We start from the raw sequence: 20,770 nt of genomic DNA, 5'->3' as shown, positions 1-20,770 counted from the left end.
AACTCCCGAGACACAAACTGTGGACCATTGTCACTCACAAGTTGTTCTGAAAGACCAAAATGACAAAAGATTCCCCATAATTTTTGGATAGTACTCTCAACAGTAGTGGACATCATTAGAGAGACTTCTGACCATTGGGAATGGACATCTATCACCACCAAGAACAAGCTACCTTCAAATGGACCAGCAAAATCAATATGAATGTTGCCATGGCTTTTCAGGCCAGTCCCATGGGCACAGAAGTGCCTACTGCAATGCATTCCTCACACCCTGGCAATGAAGTACAAGCTCTTGCCTTCTCTTCAATGGTACAGTCTAAGAAAATAGCGTTGTGCTATTTCTTTCATGCGCACCATTCCACAGCAACCTGAATGCAGCTGTTTAACTTCTGTTGTCTCAGTAGCTTTGGAATAATGACATTCATTCCCTACAACAAGCACACAGAATGGATTAATAACTCGGTCCTCCTGAACATGTAGGAAATAAGGTCAGGTGAGACCTGAGAGACCTGTACAGATGTTCCATGCATCACTAGGTCCATAACTTGGGACAGTACTGGGTCAACACAAGTTGCTCTCAACTTGAGCAGCAGTAATGGCCATGTTCTCTACCTGTCTAAAGTAGAAGAAGATTTCCTTCTGGCCACTATCTTGATGTTTGACTGGCAAAGACAGCCTAGAGAGACCGTCTGCATTGCCGTGCAGAGTGAATTTACAATATCTGATCTCAAATATATGTCCTGAAAGCCACAATTACCATCACTGCACATGACTAGCTGCCAATGAAGGCCTGCTAGTGTGTGGACCAAAAATTGCCATCAGAGGTCAATGGTCAGTGAGAAGTGTAAACTTCCAGTCAAACAGGTACTAGTGAAATTTTCAAAGTCCAGAAACGATTCACGCTCGATTTGTGCATAGTTAGTTTCAGCCTTGCTTAAGATGCATGAAGCAAAAGCAATTGGTTTCTCTTCTTCCAAAGGCATAATGTGCAACAAGACCACTCCCACTCCACGTGGGGGGGCGTCGCCGGCCAACTGTAAAGGTAACGATGGATCAAAATGCATCAGGGCCTCCGAGTTTGGCAATGCACATTTAGCCTTGTAAAATGCAACATCACAAGCTTCAGTCCACTTCCAGGTCTTGTTCCGTCTCAGGAGCTTGTGAAGCGGTTTTAACAGTGTGGTTAACTGTGAAATAAACTTTCCATAATAATTCAATAGTCCTAGAAATGAGCGAAACTGACTAACATTTTGAGGGGGCGGAGCCTCAACAATAGCCTTAACTTTTGAAGGGGACTTACGAAGGCTGGTAGCATCAATGATGTGTCGCAAATATTCAAACAGAGGACTGAAAGAATGTAAACTTGTCTTTGTGAACTTGTATGCCATACTCTTCCAGTCTTTGTAGGGTAGTCTCTAAGTTCTTAAGATGATCCTCCTCATTCCTACCCAGGACCAGGATGTCATCAAGATAGCACTGGACTCCTGACAAGCCACACAAGATCTGTAAATATGTTTGATAGAAAAGCTCAGTAAGATTGATGTCGCCTAGCCAAGAGTGCAAAGAGGTCACTGATGTGGGAAAGAGGGTATTGCTCTGCACACAACATTGGGTTAACAGTGACCTTAAAAGCTCTACAAATCCAAATGGTTCCATCTTTCTTCAATATTGGAACTATCGGAGTTGCCCATGGGCTATGGGTAATTAGTATTAGGACTCCATTTTTGACTAGGTGCTCCAGGTCTGCTTCAACTTTTGGCCTGATGGCATATGGCACAGTTCTGGCCTTCAGATATTTTGGTTGGCTGCGAGGTTTAATGTTCAGTTTCACAGTGATTCCCCTCATACTTCCCAGATAGTCTCCAAAAACAGCAGCATGTTTCTTTAACGTATCGGTCTTTAGTCATCCAGTGCACTTCTTCCCAGTTCAGCTGGATCTTCCTAAGGCACAATCTACCCATTAACACTGGGTAATTGCCTTTTACCAAAAAGAATGGCAATTCAGCAGTCTGTTCACTGAGCTCCAACTTAACATCAATAGTGCCCAATAGGGGTACTGCTTCTCCTGAATAAGTCTTCAGAATGATCTTTGTTGCCTTAAGCAGAAGATGTTTTAGTTTTTCCTTATACACAGTGTCTGAGATCAACAAAACTGCTGCACCAGTGTCCACTTCCATGCGTACAGGTTGGAACAATGGGGTTACCCAGTATTCATGGGAGACCCCTGCTAAAGACAAAACATAGTAGGGCACTTCTTCAGATGGGATGTCACCTTGATCATCATGAATCTGCTCGATGGCATGCAGGTTTTCCCTTTTGGTCCACCACACCACAGGCATTTTTTTTCTTTCGTTTGTAGGCACACTCAATGTGTCCTTTTTCCCCTATACGGTCAACACATTAGGTCCTTACACTAGCATTCTGATGCATGGTGACCCGACTTACCACAGCAGTAACATTCCTAGCTCCCTACTGTTTTGTGGGTAGGTTCTTGGGACACTATATGCACTCAATCGAGTACTCCAAGTTATTGCGCCTCCCGGGTGGCAAGTTCCATGGAGACCGCAATATCAACAGCCTTCTGTAGGGTGAGTTAAGCTTCTGTTAATAGATGCATCTGTAAAGCTTCACTGTGCAGGTCACACACTAACCCGTCACATCATTTAACATTTCCTTAAATTCACATTTTTCTGCAAGTGTTTTCAAATTTGCTACAAATTGTACAACTGTTTCACTTCTTTTTGGTCTTGTTTATGGAACCTATACCCTTCTGCAATTACCAATGGCTTTAGGGCATAATGTGACACCAGGATTTCCACAATGTCACTATAAAATTTGGTCTCTGGTTTAACATGGAGCAGCAAATTGCATAGCAGAGAGGAGGTCTTAGCCCCTACAACACTTAAGCATACTGGCACCTTCTTTTCTTCCTTAATGTCATTTACAATTAACAAAAGTTCAAAACACTCAGTATATACATGCCATTACTCTATACGGTCTCCTCAAAAGATCCCAGTGGCCCTGTAAGTGTAGCCATGGTTGCTGCAACTCCCTTCTTTCTTTTTAATTTTATTTTGCAGCGTCTGGGCTCCACTGATCTTAGTGTAGCAGTCAGTTCTCACCCCAACCTTTCAGAACAGCAAAAAGATTTGTTTGCTTACACTGACTTCTACTTCTGTTGCTGGGGGCAGCACAGGTATCCCACTCTCATCGCCACTTTGTTATATCGTTGGAGTGCCACAGTTTAGAAAGAAATCACTGGAAACAGAGAGCTTAAGCCAGGCATGTCCGAAGTCCGGCCCGCGGACCAATTGCGGCCCGTGTTCCGGTTTAATACGGCCCCACAGGTAATTTGGCAATATCTACCAACGAATCCATATGTATTGAGATGAATACATTGTAAAATCTCAGTTAATGTCAATTGGTCTAAATCAGTTATAAAATATATTTGGACACAACATGTAGACTTGGTGTTATGTTCCTGTTCATATTTTTTGAACTTAAAAGTTGACAGACAACCTTTATTACCAATAATATGTAATGTACTTTACAATGTTCCTGACATATATTTCAGCTTCCTGGATTTTTTTTTCATTTGGCCTTCAGATATGAAAGGCAGAGTGATTTAACACCTGTTTAGATTTGTTATCCATGTGCCGAAATGAAAAGTATGCCATTTGCAATCAACTTTGCATAAAATAGTTAATTTGCATTTAATTTTAATGGTTCAAAGAATGTCAGGCAAAATGGTCGGCCCTCACGCATGTTCACTTCATCAAATCTGGCCCTCTTTGAAAAAAGTTGGACACCCCGGCTTAAGCAGTTGCAAGTGTCCATTTGTTTTATAGCACCGAACTAACTAGAACCAGCCCAAACCAGCTGGGCTAACCCCTAGTGACCTAACTCAGTTACTGTAACAAGATCTATGTCTACAACCCCAGTACAGGCAGTCCCCGGGTTACGTACAAGATAGGGACTGTAGGTTTGTTCTTAAGTTGAATTTGTATGTAAGTCGGAACTGGCGTCCAGATTCAGCCGCTGCTGAAACTCACCAGCGGCTGACTACAGGAAGCCCGAGGCAGAGTTGCTCTGCCCTGGGCTTCCTGGAATCAGCCACAGATCAGTTTCAACAGTGGCTGAATTTGGACGCCTGGGACAGAGCAGCTGGGCCGCTGCTGGGTAGGTCCCCACAGCGCAGCACCTCAGCGCTGGGGGGACCAACCCAGCAGCACCCCAGCTGCTCTACCCCAGGTGTCCCCAAGTCAGCCGCTGCTGAAACTGATCAACGGCTGATTCCAGGAAGCCCAGGGAAGAGCAACTCTGCCTCGGGCTTCCTGTAGTCAGCCGCTGGTCTGTTTCAGCAGCGGCTGACTTGGGGACGCCTGGGGCAGAGCAGCTGGTGCTGCTGGGTTGGTACAGTAGCGCTGAGGAGCGGCGCTGCGGGACCAACCCGGCAGCGCCCCAGCTGCTCTACCCCAGTCATCGGCGACAAAAGCCTGGTCTGCTGGGGGGGGAGGGACGCACTAGCTGCACGCCCCCCCCCCCCCCCCCCCTCAGCAGACCAGGGAAATGCGGGTGGCGGGACCGCCGAGACGCACCGCGGTCCCGCCCGCATCCTCTGCGGCTTTGTTTCGCGTCTCCCTGGTCTGCTGGGGTGGCCTCCCTCCAGCAGACCAGGGAGACGGGGAGCAAAGCCTCGGAGGACGCTGGCCGCGGGACAGCCGCGGCACTTCTGGGCTGTCCCGCTGCCCGCGTGCTCCGCGTCTTTGCTCCGCATCTCCCTGGTCTGCTGGGGGGGGTTCCCCCCCCCAGCAGACCGGGGAGGGGCTTCCCCCCCCCAGCAGACCAGGGAGGGCCCCCCCCCCCCCAGCAGACCAGGGAGACGCGGAGCAGCTTTTGTCGCCCCGGAGGACGCGGGCGGGAGGACCATTGCGCATCTGGGCATCCTGCTGCTCCCATCCTCCAGGGCAAGAAAAGCCCCATTCGTAACTGCGGATCCAACATAAGTCGGATCCACGTAACTCGGGGACTGCCTGTACACAACCAGAACATGGACCTGAATTAGAGTTTCCTAAATCTTAAGCTAGTGCAATAACCTCTAGACCATCCATCCAACTCCAAGACACACAAAAACTGGATTATCAGGGCTTTCATGCAATGCAAACATTTCTTCCCACGCCCACCCCATGAAGATGTCAGTCAAGACAGTTTGAGAAAACTGAAGGAGAAACAAGCACACCTCCCCACGCAAATGCAATTTCTCAAAGGAGAGGTCAGTTCAGCCACTGTCTAAGCCAGGGTTAGGGAACCTTTTTTGGGTCGGGGCTGCTGACCCACAGAAAATCAGTCAGAGGAAATTGGCACACCAGCATGGGCTCCCCAATTCTGGGGGGGAGCCCTAAGCCTCGGGAGCCAGATCCAGGCAAGCCAGGGGCTGCATCCGGCCCCCAGAACTAAGGTTTCCCACCCTGGATCTAAGCAAATCATACTGAAGAAATCAATGGAGTTAAATGTCAGAGCTGCATTTAGACCCTGATTCTGTGCTGAATGCAACTAAACCCTCAGTTCATTCTTCTTCAATAAGCTGTCTTTGCAGATTTTTCACTTCCCTGTTTAAGACAGAGTTCTAAGTCTAAGTTTCAAACAAACCCCTCTAGTTCTCTATGTAGAAGTACAACAACAAAAATAAGTGCCATATGTAGCAAATAATTGTGCAACAATGGTCAAATACAACAAATATTGATACAAATCGCTATGAAGGACACAACGGGTATAGACCCAAAATGAGCTTGCACAGCCGACACATCATATAAAATACAAAACAGTACTACACATATATTATCACTTACCCTCCTTTGCTGACCTGAACTTCAGAGTTAGTTTCTGGATGTTGTAAATGTTTTTATTTTGTATTAAACTCAAGCAAAGCTGACAAGTTACCATACTGCCAATATCTTGCCTCTGCTCCTGTTTACCTCAGGATACTTCTTTTCCTCAGTTTTACTGACCTTCGTAACAAGTACAAATACACACACACACACACACACACACACACACACACACACACACCCACCCACCCCCCCGGGTATAAAAAAATCCAAGAAAAAAAAGCAACTTCTCTAAATTATTCCTGCTACTTAAGCCTGTTCAACTAAGTCAGAGTTCTTTGTATAATGCATTGGCTTCTTCTCCAGGAGTACTGTCTAGATGACTTTTCCAGAGTTTTAAGAAAACCCTATTCCCATGAAAATCCTATCAGTTTGAATGAGTTCAAGCTAACTGAACAAAAGCGGTCTTCAGCTACAATATAATCAATCAGAAAAAAGCAGCCCCAAATAGAAAGCCAAAAAAATGTCATTTGTTCCACAACTCACTCAGAGTAAGATGCAGTTTATCTACAGAGTATGTATTACAAACAAAATAAACTAACAATTTTCCACGTCAGGGGCCAAGTTCTATTGGCTAACGTATGTAATGTATTTATAGCTTCCACTGACTTTAATGGAGGCCATGCATGCATCAAAGGAAAGAATCTGGCCCCAAATGTATTCAAGTCATTATATTTTCTCTTGGCAATAAGAGGTTACTATGGATACTATTGCTCTGAAAGGGACTGAGATTTTGTGCAGAGCTGGCTAATACAGAAGTGGAATAATGGAACTAAAGAGATGTAGATGTTCTTTAATAGGGAGAATTTTTTCCACAGATTTAACTTCCCAGGGTCTTGTTTTGTAGGGAAGTCAGTTGGTGAAGTTCCCTGAATGCAAGCATTCCAATTACATTGAACAAAAAGGACTTGCCAGGAGTTACAGCCAAAATTTTAATAAAGGAAGTTAAATTGTGTTTAATCAGTTATTTGATTAGTGGATGGAATTTCCACCAAACCACTCGATTAGTCGATAAGGGAGAAACTGCAGAAAAGCCAGGCAGCTCTTACTACGTTTAAAAGGCAGAGGCGCAACGCGGGACCAGGCATGAGCCAGGACAGCTGAGTCCCAGCTTGTGCCCAGTCTTCTGCTGTGCTTTTGCCTTCCCTCCCCCCCTTGGAGATGGTGGTGGGAGGAACTGGCTTTTAAACCTGCTCCCCCCCAGCACTGGCTCCTGCTCCCCCAACTTCCTGCCTGATAAAGGCAGGGAGGGGAAAAAGCAACTAGGTGAGTAGTGACTCAACTACCCAATAAACCTTGGCTTATCAGGTAATCGACTAGTCGCTTACATCCCTAATTTTAATAACAAAAAAAATTTTAGTCTTAAATAAATAAATAAAAACTTCCAACTAAAACTAAATATTCAACGTTTAACTAATAATGTCATGTTAGAGGACATTCTTCAGACAGGTATTAAATTACAGACCACTGAGAGGAGGAAGAGAAACTAGTACTGGTTTCTTTTGAAGTATGTCACAGAGCATCTGCTTCTGTAGCTAATTAGTTTCCCTTTTTCACCTCTTAATTTTACTGGGTATTAAATGTTTGTTTAAACTAGCTATTTGGGTTTGATAATAGACAAAATGCTCAACACTATCCTCTTGACTGTTGCATATTTTATATAGATGATCTTTTTGTAATTTATTCTTTTATCTTAAACATGAATCAAATTTTTCTCCCTTCCTTAAAGTTGCCCCAGAAAAGCCTGGGAAGATAGCTTTCAGATAGCTTGTTATTCCCTCAGCAAGAATATTTTGTGTGTGCGTGTGTGTGTAGATTATCACATTCCTATGTCTTATAATCCCACAAACTTATTTTTTAAGGAAAAGCGGGGGAGGGGGAGGGAGAGAGAAAAGAAAGGCCAGTGCCTGAGCATGTGCTTTGAGATTCACTGTATGTCTATTAGATGACTAAATCCTGTCCAGTAGACTCCTGGAACATGTTGTAATAGAAATCAATCCATCAAACCCTCATTTACAACACAACACAACATCATTCAAGGCCAAAGTACATTAGATTACTCACCTTCCCTCATTAACTTTTGCTTTGTCTCCTTGACATGGGAAGTTTTCAATGTAACCTAGACTGCAGTTGACCTGTGCCCAATCAGGCTGGCATACAGACAGGAAATGAGGTCGCAGTCTACCTATGGAGTACTTGGCAATGTCCGTCAGGGATTGGCTAGCAGCTGCACCAAAAATGAAGGTCCCAATGGCTTTGTAAATAGTGGCTATGTAGTTATTTCTGACAAATGAATTTGAGTGCAAACAGTTATAATAGACAGACAAGGTTTCTCCTACGATTATCTGAAAAACAGAAAGAGACAAAGACAAGTTAAATGGAGAAACACACCTATGTCTCTTCAGAGTCAAAAAGCCGCAACAGCAACTGTCAAAAGTCTCAGTGACATTAATACATGTATGATTTCTTGTTTTAAATCTTGTACTGTTGTTGAGGGAAGCAGCAAAGATTTTCTGGGAGTCACTCAGAAGTATATATTCCAATAACCAAGCTGACATTTTAAATAGATTTCATATAAACAGGAAAATTTGTTCTCATTCCCTGCCTTATAGTCAGTTGTAATGGTGATAGTGTGAGTAGAAACACTGGAGTCTTCCCCCCCCCCCCCCCCAGATAAAACAAACAAAAAAACCACACTGTTCCCATGCAGTTACTTCACACTGAAACTGATGAGTAGCCCCCTTCCCAAGAGATATTTTATTCTAAGTAAACTTTGTATTCATTCTTGGCCTTCTTCTTAATGGAAATGAACATCTGTGTCAAAAGCACGATGGTTTTCAGAAGTCAGGAACTTAACTGAAGGGGCTGAATCTGAATACTGGTGCCAAAGGTGGTAAAGGCCAATTATGTAAAATGGGAACCTCCTATTCCTCTGTTAAACAGAATCTTTAAGACAGGCTTCCTCTAGGAAATTACGTTTTAATACAAATAATAGAGGAGAAGGCTTCATACTTCTGAATTTTTTTTTCTATTTTTGGCATTGTAGTGGCAGAACAAAGATTATTCTCTCTGTTTTCATAAAGCCAAGAGGCTTTCACTATTGTCTCCCTTCACTTCAGGCTCTTGTGAGAAATGGGTAAAATTGATTTTAATATAAATATAAACTAATGTCCATAGTCACTGAGGAGAAAGAAGCAGAAGTGTAGGATCTGAATCAATCAACTATGGGGATAGGGGGGAGAAATCCATCCCATTAAGGCAACTGACAATTTTTTTCCTTCCATACACACATGAAAAAGCAGTTTAGAAATAATTGAAAATAGTTGGAATGGTTCTAATTAACAAACCATGGCATTGTCCTACTTCTGAAGACACAAATAAGAAAAAAAAACCAAACAGAGCTTGAGGGCTTCTCTATAGCTTTTTCCACTGTCTCCGTTGTTTAAACCTGTGCAAAATAACTGTACAATGCTGCTGCTGTGATTTTACATCCACTTTGTACAGATGTAGGTAGCTACAAAAGATAAGGCAATGGATGATCAACCATGTGTACAAAACTGAGTTTTTACTCTGTGTCAGAGCAAGACATAAAAGTTTGTAAACTCGTCGAATGTAAAATGTTATTTAGGCACAACAACAAAAAGTTAGTAACCTCTTTCCTACAATCTCTCAGACAGTAGAGATGTTAAAAATAGTGTAATATGGTAACCATGGAACCACTAAAAATCTTGTTGGCTACAAGGTTACATGTGGTGGGGGCTCTGCGGTACAACACTTAGCTTTATAGTACTACAGTGAAACTGCAGCAAAGCCTCCCTGGGATCAGGGTTGGCAGCTCCTAGGAGCCACCTCCCTAGTAGTGGAGTGCTCCCCTGGAGTAGGAGCTCTTGCCCACTCAGCTCCCAAGGAAGAGGCTTCGCTGCCCTGCTGCAGCAAAGCCGACTCCCCGGGAACCAAGTGAGTTTAACCGATACCACTAACTAGTAAGCATCAGCTAATCGGTTAAACAGTTAATCGGTTCAACTCCAACATCCCTAATACACAGGTGCTAACTACTGCTGTGATCATAATGGTCACAAAGGGAGCCAGTACAGAAATGGCCAGTACTGTTCAATGGCCATTTGAATTATGTCCCTAAAGTCAAATCAAGACCCTTTCCATTGACTTAAATGGGTACCATATCAGACCCTCAGCTCCATCTTCGTCTGGAAGGATGGTTCATGACGGGGGATTTTTGTGTCAAAGTAAGTAAGTGAGTATCAGTTACTTCATTTTACAGCAGCAAAAACAGAGCAGAGTTTAGTCCAGGGTTTTGAAAGCTCTCAGTGAAAAAGTTTTGCTCACACAAAACTATAAATTGCCTATAAAAAAAATATTTAAAATACAATTAGCAGTTCTGGAACTGCTGTAGTGGCAGTGGCTACAAAAAAGTGACTATAAGTAAAGGCTATCTTACTGTGGCCACTGGCTGGGAGTCTGATCTCACCCTGCTAACAACTAGAGCCCCACTGAAGACAATAGGGGTACATCAATATAGAGAAATCAGAGCAGGGCCCTGAAACCAAATTTCTTCCTTTAATACTTGGTGCACACAAAGCGAGGAGAAATTAATGAGAAACAAGACACCATAATTTGTTTGTAACAAAAGTGCTTATTTACTGCTATGCCAGCTTTAAAAAAAAAAATCTCTGGTGGGAGGTCTATTCACCGTCTTATAAATTAGTGAATTTTTTTTAAGTCCCTTTCAGCAAGATGGCTGCTGACATCACCAGAAAATAGATAAGAAAAAAACCTGATATTTTACAAGTTTAGCATTTTCATAGTCATTTTCAGAAATGGTGATGTTATTAGTGGCCAGACGTCTCTTATATCAATGGGCTGATTCCCCTTCTCCCCCACCACCCGATAAAAACTTCCACAAATGCACATGCATTAAGCATGGAACAGAGTGGTACTGTACTCAAAAGACATGCTTCTAGAGCAACAGGCAAGACCCAGGTGATAAGGTGCTGGATTGGAACATGGCTGACCTGGCTATAAGTTCCAGTTCTGTTACTTAAAGTGGAAACGTGGCTGTGACCTTTCTATTACAGAAAATCCTTTAATTGTAGCAGTTGCACTTAGGCATTTTATGCAGGAAACTGCATTTTATGCAGGGCGAATGCTTCAGCCTATGTTATGTAGCATATTAAACCAAATAATCACTTTTGCCTTTTAAAAAAAAAGCCCTATCAACCCAGAAAAAGAGTTACAATGTTAAGCTTTCTATTTATATTATTTTTTTTAAGTTTTTTCCTGTGGGACAACAGAGTGACATCACCACATCACTCTGCGTCCCACAGCCCCTCTCCCCTCAGTCGTCCCGCATCTCCTCCCTTCCTCCCTCTTTCCCACCACTAATCCAGCAGGGTGATCGGCAACTCAGGGCTCCTAAGCAGCGGCAGCACTGAAGGTAATCTGCTGCTGGTAGGATTCAGGGTGGAAGGAGGGTGGAAAATCGTGGGGCGCGAGGGGGCCAGGAGAGAGGCCTGCAGTTGTGGGGGGAGGGTCACCAGACTGGTAGACATCTAGCCTCTGAACCAGACTGGGAGGCACCCTGGCCCCTGAGCTGGAAGTAATCCTAGCAGCTGCCATGTGGGAAGCTGCCTGGAGCTTCAATTTGGGTATGCACTACACAGGGGAGGGGCTGGCAGCAAGGCCCATGGCAGGGACAGGAGGTCCTGCTGCAGAGACCCAATGCAGGGTGGGAGAGGACCAAAGTGGGGGTCACTCCAGCCCCTCGACTGAGCTGGGAGGCACCCCAGCCCCTGTGCCAGGGCTGGATGTCCCTCCAGCAGCTGCCCACCCTTGTGGCAGCTTCTGGAGGGACAGCCAGCCCTGGCTATGGGGCCAAGGTGCCTACAGCACTGGATTGTTCCTTTCGCAGCTTCCGGAGTTTAAACTGAGCTGTGTGCTCCGCTGTCTGAGGCAGAGGACAAGGAGGGAGGGGGCAGCAGCTGCGTGGGCTCAGGTGTGGGGAGGGGAGTGTGCGGGAGCCACAGAGCCTCAAAGGGGCTCAGGTGGGGTGAAGCAGGGGCATGCAGTACCTACGCTGTATTCCCGGTGGTCTGGGATAAGGGGAGTGCACAGGAGCGACACGGCCTGCCCCCTCGCAGCTGGAGGGAGAGGACTGGGCATCCAGCTCCTTTCCCCGTCCCAGCCCAAGGGAGAGGGGCAGCCCAACTGCCCCCGCCAGGATGGCCACAGGGAGGGAGCCGGGCCTGCCTCCATCTGGCACAACTTTCTGGTGCCTGGAGTGGGGAGAGTGGTGCCAGCACCTGGCCCTCCCTGGTGGCCAGGAGGAGAGCCAGGGCTGCCTACCCCCCAGAAAGGGGGGTTGGTGAGCATAGCGAGCAGGGGGCACTGCCCCCTAGTATATTCATATGTACCCTTTCAGATTTAAATTTAGAGCACCCTCATACATATACAGTTTTTAATTTATGCCTGTCAAGAACACACTCATGCTCTACAGAGGAATAAATAGCTAGAGTATTTCAGCTTTCCTCTATTACTCCACTGAGCACAGACACTATGAATACATCATTTAACAAAAAAACAAAACAAAACAAAAAAAAAAAAAGTAACTGAGTCCCATGATCCTTACTTTAAAATGGTTAAAAGCCTTGAACTACTTCTTGAGCAGGCAGCATTAACTATAACCAAGGTTAACTACTGACTCTAATGGTAGTCTTTTGCACCAAGCACAATTTTACTTTTGGTATAAACAAAATATCCAATGTAACAGGACTTGGAAAAAAAAAAAAAAACTATCCTGCTTATTTGGTGTAAATTAAGTTATAGATATTCTACAAGCTACTGTTTGCAATCAATTCTGACTGGAAACGACGGTGTTCTACTCTTCAGAAGTCAGAATTTACAGCAAGGGTGGAAAATAGTTTTTGGTGGGAGGAGGCCACTCCAAGAATTTGGAAAGTGGTCATGGACTGCACTCTTCCATTATATTGATGGAGGAGGTACAGGGTCCGGGGAGGGAGATTGGGTGCAAAGGAATCTTAGGGTAAGAGACTGGGCTGTAGAAGGGGATGCGGGCAACTATCCATCAGGTTTCTCAGGCAGGGGCCATGTGTGTCTGAATAACTGAGAGCCTGGGGAGGGGAGGGGAGAGGAGGTATTTTGTGTGCTGCCTGTCCTTTAAACAGATAGCTCCCCTTTGCTGAAAACCAGCCAATGAGATTGAACTGAGGACAGCATGTGAAGCTCTTCCCCCTCCCTTCCAGGGCACTCAGCTGTTCAAAGACAAATGGTATAAACACTTGCAGCTTTTCTGTCTGGTGTACAGGGGCAGGGCAGGCACAGAGCTTGCCTCAGACTCCCTGCTGCATCCAAGGGCTGGATCCGGCCTGCGGGTTGTATTTTGCCCAGCCCTGGTCTACAGCTCTGTTTCTCTATATGAATGTTTCAGACCACTGGGTGGCAAATTACTACTTAAATTGAAGTGGTTGTCCCCAGCTCTTATATTTTAGTGAAACTCTCAGAGAACACACATGGCCGTGGTACATTTTACTTTATGGTTTAAGATGTATATTCTTAACTAGGAAAAGGGAGACATCAATCCTCCAATGCCTCAAATGTGGGGGAAAAAATGGTTACTTACCTCTCATAACTGTTGTTCTTTGATATGTGTTGCTTATGTCCATTCCATGCAGGTGTGCACACATGTACTCAGATTGTCGGAAGGTTTTTCTCCTCAGAGGTATCTATTGGGCTGGCAGGGGAGCCCCCTGCAGTGGCGCATATATACCCCTGCTGGTCCACCAACCCATCAGTTCTTTCTTGCCAGAAATCTCCAGTGAAGGAGAGGCAGGTGGGATTGGTAATGGACATAAGCAACATAACTCAAAGAACAACAGTTATGAGAGGCAAGTAACCATTTTTCTTTGAGTGATTGCTCATGTCCACTCCATATAGGTGATTCCCAAAGCAGCATGTCTTGAGGTGGGGAACACAGTACTACCATATCAAGGGTCACATCATCCCTGGCCTGGTGCGCTAAAGCATAATGGTTAACAAAAGAAAAAACTTCAAAAACAACATATAGCCTAGTAGAACCTTAAAGACAAACAAAACATGAAGATGGCCCTCTGAAGCTGGTTAACAAAAGATGTCAACAAAAGACCAGGTGGCCGCCCTGCCAATGTTCATGATAGGTACCTGAGCAACGAAGGTGGCTGAGGAAGTCTAGATCTTAGTGGAGTGAGTTGTGAGGGGTGGCGCTGGTAGACCTGCCTAATTATAGCAAGCCTAGATACAAAAGGTGATCTAAGATGAGATATGCTGGGCTGAGGAGGGAGGCTCTTCATTCTATCAGCTATTGCGATGAAGAGCTAGACGGGGTAGGTTGGAGGGGAGAGGGATTTGTGAAAGGGCTTTGTCCTGTCTAAATAAAAAGCTCTTTGTACATCTAATGCAGGTAGAGTCTGTTCTTTACCAGAAATATGAGATTTGCGATAAAACATGAGCAAAAAATATTCCAATTAACATGAAAATGGGACACCACCTTGGGCAGGAAAGCAGGGTACAGATAAAGCCTGACCTCATCCTTAAAGAAAACAGTATGGGGGGGCGGTCTGAAGTTAGAGCCTTAAATTCTGACACTCGTTTGGCTGATGTAATGGCCACCAGAAAGGATACCATCCATTATAGGTGCAAAAGCAAGCACATCTCTAGGGACTCAAAATGGGGGGGGGGGAGGGGGGGGGGGAAGGAACCGGTAAGCTTGGTAAGGACCAAACTGAGATCTCATGGAGGGCTACTTAGTGAACTTGTAGGTGAAGCCTGCCCAGATCCCTCAACAAACGGTGAAACATAGGGTTTGTTAAGAGCGACTTGCCCTGAGAGGCCAAGTGAAAGGTGGAGATAGCCGCCAGATATACCCTGGTCAAGGATGCAGACAGTCTCTGCACCCTACAGTCCAGAAGGTTATCGAGGACAGAGGGGATAGGGGCATCCATCAGGGGGACTCCCTCCTTTTGCCCACCCAGATGGTAAAGCACTTCCACTCTGCCAAAATATGTCGCTCTGGTAGGCTTCCTGCTCCCCAACAGAACCCTTTGAATTCACTCCAAGCACTGTCATTTTAGAGTGGACATCCATAGAGCTTACAGGCCATGTGGTGCAGTGACTGCAGTTTTGGGTTGCAAAGTCTGCTACTGTCCCATGATATCAGGTCTGGATACAGCAGGAGAGCCATCAGCCACTTAGAGGCTTAGAAGGATTGTGAACCAGTGCTGCTGTGGCCACGATGGAGCATACAAAAGGCTGGAAGATCAGGGAATGAGAACAGCATCCCCAGAGATCCCAGGCTGTGGTTCATGAAGGAGCAAAAGTGGGGACACTTCCTGTTGTAGGTTGCAGGGTGGGAAAAACCCCTCTGGAAGATGCACAGGGCCACATCCGCTCTCAAGGACCATTCATGGCCCAAGAAGGACCTGCTCTGCTGGTCCACCAGGGTGTTCTAGGACCCCGGCAGGTAAGAAGACACCAAGTGAATACCCTTCTCTGTGCAAAAATCCCAAAAAGAAGGGCTTCCTGGTACAGGGGAAAAGAGCCTCTGATACCCACTCAGCCTCGACCCCCAGGCTCTGTGCAAGGCATTTTAAAAGGTCTTGGTGAGATCTTGTGTCCACTGATGGCATAGATGGTGTGGACCTCGCTCTCCTGCAATGCCTCATTTGAGGATGAGGAAGAGAACTCCCTCAACACCTGTGCCTCCTGCTGTTGCTGCTGCTTCGGATCCTGAGAGACCACCGATTGCTCCTGGCTCACTTCAGGGGTTGATTCTACTACCTTGTCTCCTGAGGGTCTGGGCAAAGGCTTGTAGAGGGCACAGATCAACAGTGGAGAACAAGTCAAAGGGGGGGGAGGGAGGATAGCAGATTGTGGAACCCGAGGATCTGAGTAAATAGAGGTAGCGCGGGAAAGTCCAGGGGTCCAGAACAGACACGGCACCAGAGGCTGCCACTGCGGAGGCCATGACACCTGGAATGGCTGTACTGAGGCACTTCTGGGGCAAGAAAGAGAGGTCAGCGCCGGAGAAGATGCCTGGCCATCGACTCAGTGCCGAGACGGAGGAGGCATCGGCTGCTACAAAGTCACATCCACTGGTGGAGCTGGTGTAGATGATGGTGCCAAAGGCCACCGTACAGAGGGAAAGCACACAGGGCTGTACCAAGGGTCCTCTATGGCTCAAACGAGGTTAGGCTGCTGGTGCTGGAGCCAGTGGCTTGGTGTAGGTGGCACGGTTATCCTGCCAGTGCACTGGGCCGGAGGGGGAGGCTGGAGAGGAGGTCAGTTCTGTAACAGGGGTAGCCAACCTAAACCTGAGAAGGAGCCAGAATTTACCAATGCACATTGCCAAAAAGCAACAGCAATATATCACCTGCCCTGCTCATCTCCCCACTGTCACACTCAGCACATCCTGCACGCTGGCAGCCCCACCAGTCAGTGCCTCCTTCTCCTTTTCCTCCTACCCACTGTGATCAGCTCTCTCTCTCAGTGAGAGACACTGGGGGAGGAGGGGAGCATGGATGTGACAGGCTCAGTGGAGCAGGTGGGAAGTGGCAGGATCCTAGGGTGAAGGAGGACAGTGCCTAGAGCAGAGCTGGGGGTTGAACAGTGAGCACCCTCCAACACAGTGGAAAGTTGGCACCTGTAGCTCCAGGCCTAGATTTGGTACCTATGCAAGGAGTCGAATATTAACTTCTGAAGAGCTGCATGTGGCTCTGGAGCCACAGGCTGGCCACCTCTGCTCTGTAAGCTCCCTTGATCCCTCGAACGTGTGGATGTGGAGGGCCGGTCTACTTCGGCCAACTCATTCTCCTAGCTTGGATCCCAGGGCAGGGTTGATTGGTGCCGACCAGGAGCTGAAGGCCAGGGCACCATGGCCGAAGCAGCCAAGTGCCCCACCTGGGGACACACTTTGGCATGTGCCACAATGGAGACCTGCCACTGCTAGGTCTCCACTTCTTCTCAGGCACCAGAGATTGCGAGCGGTGCTGAGCTGTGTTGTACCACAGCATCAGTGACACCCCAGAAGGTCTAGGTGCCTTCTGCACTGAAGCAAGTGCGCTCAGGATGGCCTATCATGCTTCGGCAGTCAGCGCTGGGTGGAGAACCATCTCCATTAGCAAGATCTTCAGCTGCAAGTCCCTTTCTCATTTGGTACAGAGCTTGAAGCTGCAACAAGTCTCACAGCTGATGGAGAGATGAACATCTCCACAGCATTTTAGACAGGCTCTGTGCAGTTTGCCGCAGGGGATACAAAAGTGAGCCCCTATTTACACTATGAAACTAACTTAGTACTAAATAACTAAAAACTAACTGTAAAAAATAATCCTAGAACTGCTATTAAAACAAGAACCGCTAAAGTGTGCTTGCAGAGCAAGCGAGAAACGCTCCAATGACCATCACAGGTGGTAAGAAGAAACTGAAGGGGTGGCCAGCCAGCAGTGGTATATATGCGCACATATACAGGTGCCACACCAGGGGGCTCCCCTGCTGGCCCAACAGGTACTGCTGAGGGAAAAACCTTCTGACAATCTGTGCCTATAGCGCATGCGTACCTATACTGGACATGAGCCATCAATCGAAGTAGTACAAGCCATTTATAATCAAAACATATATGCTGCTGTCAAGATCCTTCTCTCTGATGGGACCAAATAAGACTTAATGAATTCCTTTTGGTATTCTGACTCAAATACCACAGAGTAAGGACAATGGGCTTTTTTTAAATAACGAGGATGTAATAACCATTTATTCCCCTCCCCCCACGCACACACACTCTCCCACTTTCTAAAAATTGAATGTAATGAAAAAAATAGGTTTCACTTACAACAATTATATTGAAAGGAACCATTATTCCTGCTAATAACTCATAAGAAATGGTGTCATCTTTGATAGGGTACTGGATGGATTCATCATTACAGAAAACTCCTCTCTGGAAGGGGATATGCCTCACATTGAGAATTGCAAAAGGCAGGCCCACTAGCAAAAGGAATAAAATTAAAATATTACACAGGAATATTCAGAAATTTAAAATCAGAGACTATTCCAAAACATTTTCTATCAGAGAGAAATAAGTGATCAAAAGGAATGAGCAGACAGAGCCAGTCAGAAAGTTATAGGTTTAAAAAAAAAAAAAAAAAAGTTTTATTTTTAAACCACAGCTGCGTTCTAGACTTCGTAGCCCTTAGTTGAAGATTGCTACATACATATGCATAAACACAGAGAAGGACAGAATAATCAGAATTTCCCTTCAACCTCACCAGTGTACTGGCTGTGTAACCAGTATAAAAATATTCTGAAAACAGGATTTAAAACACACACAGTTTTGTGGCATTTGTTAAGTTGCTCAGTCTGTCTCTTCTGCCCTCTTCCTACTCTTAAGCGAAGCACAACTGGCTCTTTATACTCTGGCCAGGTTCCCTAACTCCAGAGAGTGCAAATTCGGTTTCATGTCATCTTCACCAAGACAGGGAGGTTGAGGAGAAGTAAAGCAGTTTGGGGGAGGGAGAGAATGCTTTACACACGTGCTTTCCCCAATTCATGCATACTGGATAGCCCTCTAGAACAAACATGGTCACTGTCTGTGCTGTAAAGCCTTAGGAGTCAACATGAATTCCCAGTCCACTATTTTGGTGGGTTTTTTTAAAATACTTTTGATCACGTTAAACACTATATGATCTACAGAAATTGCCTCGTGAATAGTGTACAGAAGCTTAAACTCAGTAGCTTTTTAGTAGACTTAGTTCTTTCATCAGCTAGCTCAATGGTTCAGAATAGCAGTACAGTACCTAAAACTCAAAAACACATCATCATCCTAGTCCTTCTTCAGCTGTCTGGGTATATATGCTATTTCTTCTTGCAGTATGTAAAAAGCAAATCATTAAATAAACCCCAAAAGGGGATGTAGTGGAATTTGATAGTGGGGGGGGGGGGGAAAAGATAAGTGATCGAACGGATAGAAATTAAAGATGAAACCAATAAACTGGAGAAAACAAAAACCAAAAAAGAGAGAAGTTAATTCTCCCCCTTTCCAAGGTCTCACATGAAGGCCTAGTGACTCAGCTGGTGCCAGGGGAGCAACTTCACTCTGTGCTCCATTTTGTATGCTTCTCAATACAAAGCTGTGACCAAAACTCTTACAACATAAGTTTTGACCTAGTATGAGGCAGCATATCATGTCAGCAGCAATACTGCTCTTCAGTTCTCTCATCATGGAAGAAAGAAATGGAGGGAATTTTCTGTCTGATACCTACCAAACTGCCGATCAGAGAGGAGAAAGAAGAACTTTGCTACCTCTGCCAAGAGAAACACCCCTCCTCTGTGAAAAGGGGAAGGAACCGCCAATCCTTCTGCAAGGGCCCAGAAGAAAAAAGACTGACATCTTCTGTCTTCCTTCATCCCAGAGGCAGAGACCACCAAGGAAGATGCAGTTCTAGCCTGCCTACCTAGTGCACACAGAAGTTCCCTTCCCGTGAACTTCTGTGTGCACTAAGTGAGTAGGGCTTTAAACTAGGTTTGACAAGGAAACCAAAACCCACAGGCAAGTAAAAAAAAAAAAAATGGACATCCGGGAGAAGGGTCAGAAATTGCAGGGCGGGGGGTGGTACATGGGTGGCAACAGAAGGGATAAAAGGAGAGAAGACAGAACTTGGGCAGGGGAAATCAAATCAGTATCTTAAATTGTATGTACACTCATGTGAAAACTATGGGAATAATCTTGAAGAATGCTCATAATGCTAGTCAACACAACTATGACATAATTGGCATCACAAGACACTTAATGGGATAAAATACATGACTGGAATATTGGTATTGGGTACAGCTTGCTCAGAAAGACAGGGAGGGGGGGAAAAAGAGAGAAGGTGTTGCCTTATATATGAAAATGTAGACACTTGGTCTGAGATTAAGATGGAAGCAGGAGACAGACTTGTTGAGTTTCTGGATAAGAATAAAAAAGGGGCTTAAAAAACCACACATACACACACCAAAGGTGATGTCATGATAGGGATCTACTACAAAACACCTAAACAGGAGGAAGAAGAGGTGGGGGAAGCTTTTAAAAAAAATAAAATAAAACCTGAAGATTATCCAAAAGCACAGGAGTTGGTGGTGCTTCATCTACGCAGACATCTGTTGAGAAAGGAATATAGCACAGTATAGATTATCCAACAATTCTTGTAATGTTGGGATATTTTTTTATTTCAGAAGGTGAAGAAAGCTTTTGGGAGGAGGCAGTTCTATATTTTGATAGAAAGGAGGGAACAAGTTGAGAATCTGAAAAGTGGGAAGTGATTATGAAATGTTAGAATTCATGATTCTAAAGAATGGTAAGAGGGAGAACAGCAAAATAAAAAATGGATTTTGTGAAGGTAGACTTTAACAAACTTAGAGTTGGTAGGTAAGATCCCATGGGAAGCCAGTCTAAGGGAAAAACCAACTGAAGACAGTGGGCAGTATTTTAGAGTCATTATGAAGGGCATAAGAACAAAATATTCCACTGCATAGGAAACATAGGCAGTATGGCAAGACACCACCTAAGGTGAACCAGGAGATCTAAAATAATCTAAAAATCAAAGAGGAGTCCTACAAAAAAGGACAAAGTATGTCAAATTTCCAAAAGATCAATATAAACAAATAATACAAGTACGTAGGGGCAAAATTAGAAAGCCCATGGCACATAACGAGGTCAAACTAGCCGGAGACATAAAGGGTGACACAAACTTGTAAGGGAGCATTTTAGCCTACCTGGTCACCCAAACAAGGATTTGAAAGTCTCCCTCTCTCTCTCTATATATATATCATTTCCTGTGAGATGACAGA

At 45.2% G+C, this 20,770-nt stretch overlaps 1 protein-coding gene across 3 annotated transcripts in view; it reads right to left on the bottom strand.

Annotated features, from left to right (window-relative positions):
• Window positions 1–20,770, bottom strand: part of PLPP1 (phospholipid phosphatase 1) — a 168,507-nt gene that overhangs the window by 92,476 nt on the left and 55,261 nt on the right. For 2 of the 3 annotated variants that reach the window (XM_075932461.1, XM_075932459.1), the window contains exon 4: window positions 7,952–8,232. In XM_075932461.1, coding sequence (XP_075788576.1) covers window positions 7,952–8,232 — 281 coding nt within the window. Of the gene's footprint in view, window positions 1–7,951; window positions 8,233–17,777; window positions 17,930–20,770 lie in introns of all 3 variants that reach the window. The other variant, XM_075932460.1, reaches the window with a different exon arrangement.

The sequence above is a fragment of the Pelodiscus sinensis genome, chromosome 6 (genome assembly GCF_049634645.1).
Source record: "Pelodiscus sinensis isolate JC-2024 chromosome 6, ASM4963464v1, whole genome shotgun sequence".
Taxonomy (NCBI): domain Eukaryota; kingdom Metazoa; phylum Chordata; order Testudines; family Trionychidae; genus Pelodiscus; species Pelodiscus sinensis.
This window is presented reverse-complemented; position numbering and strand designations above follow the sequence as displayed.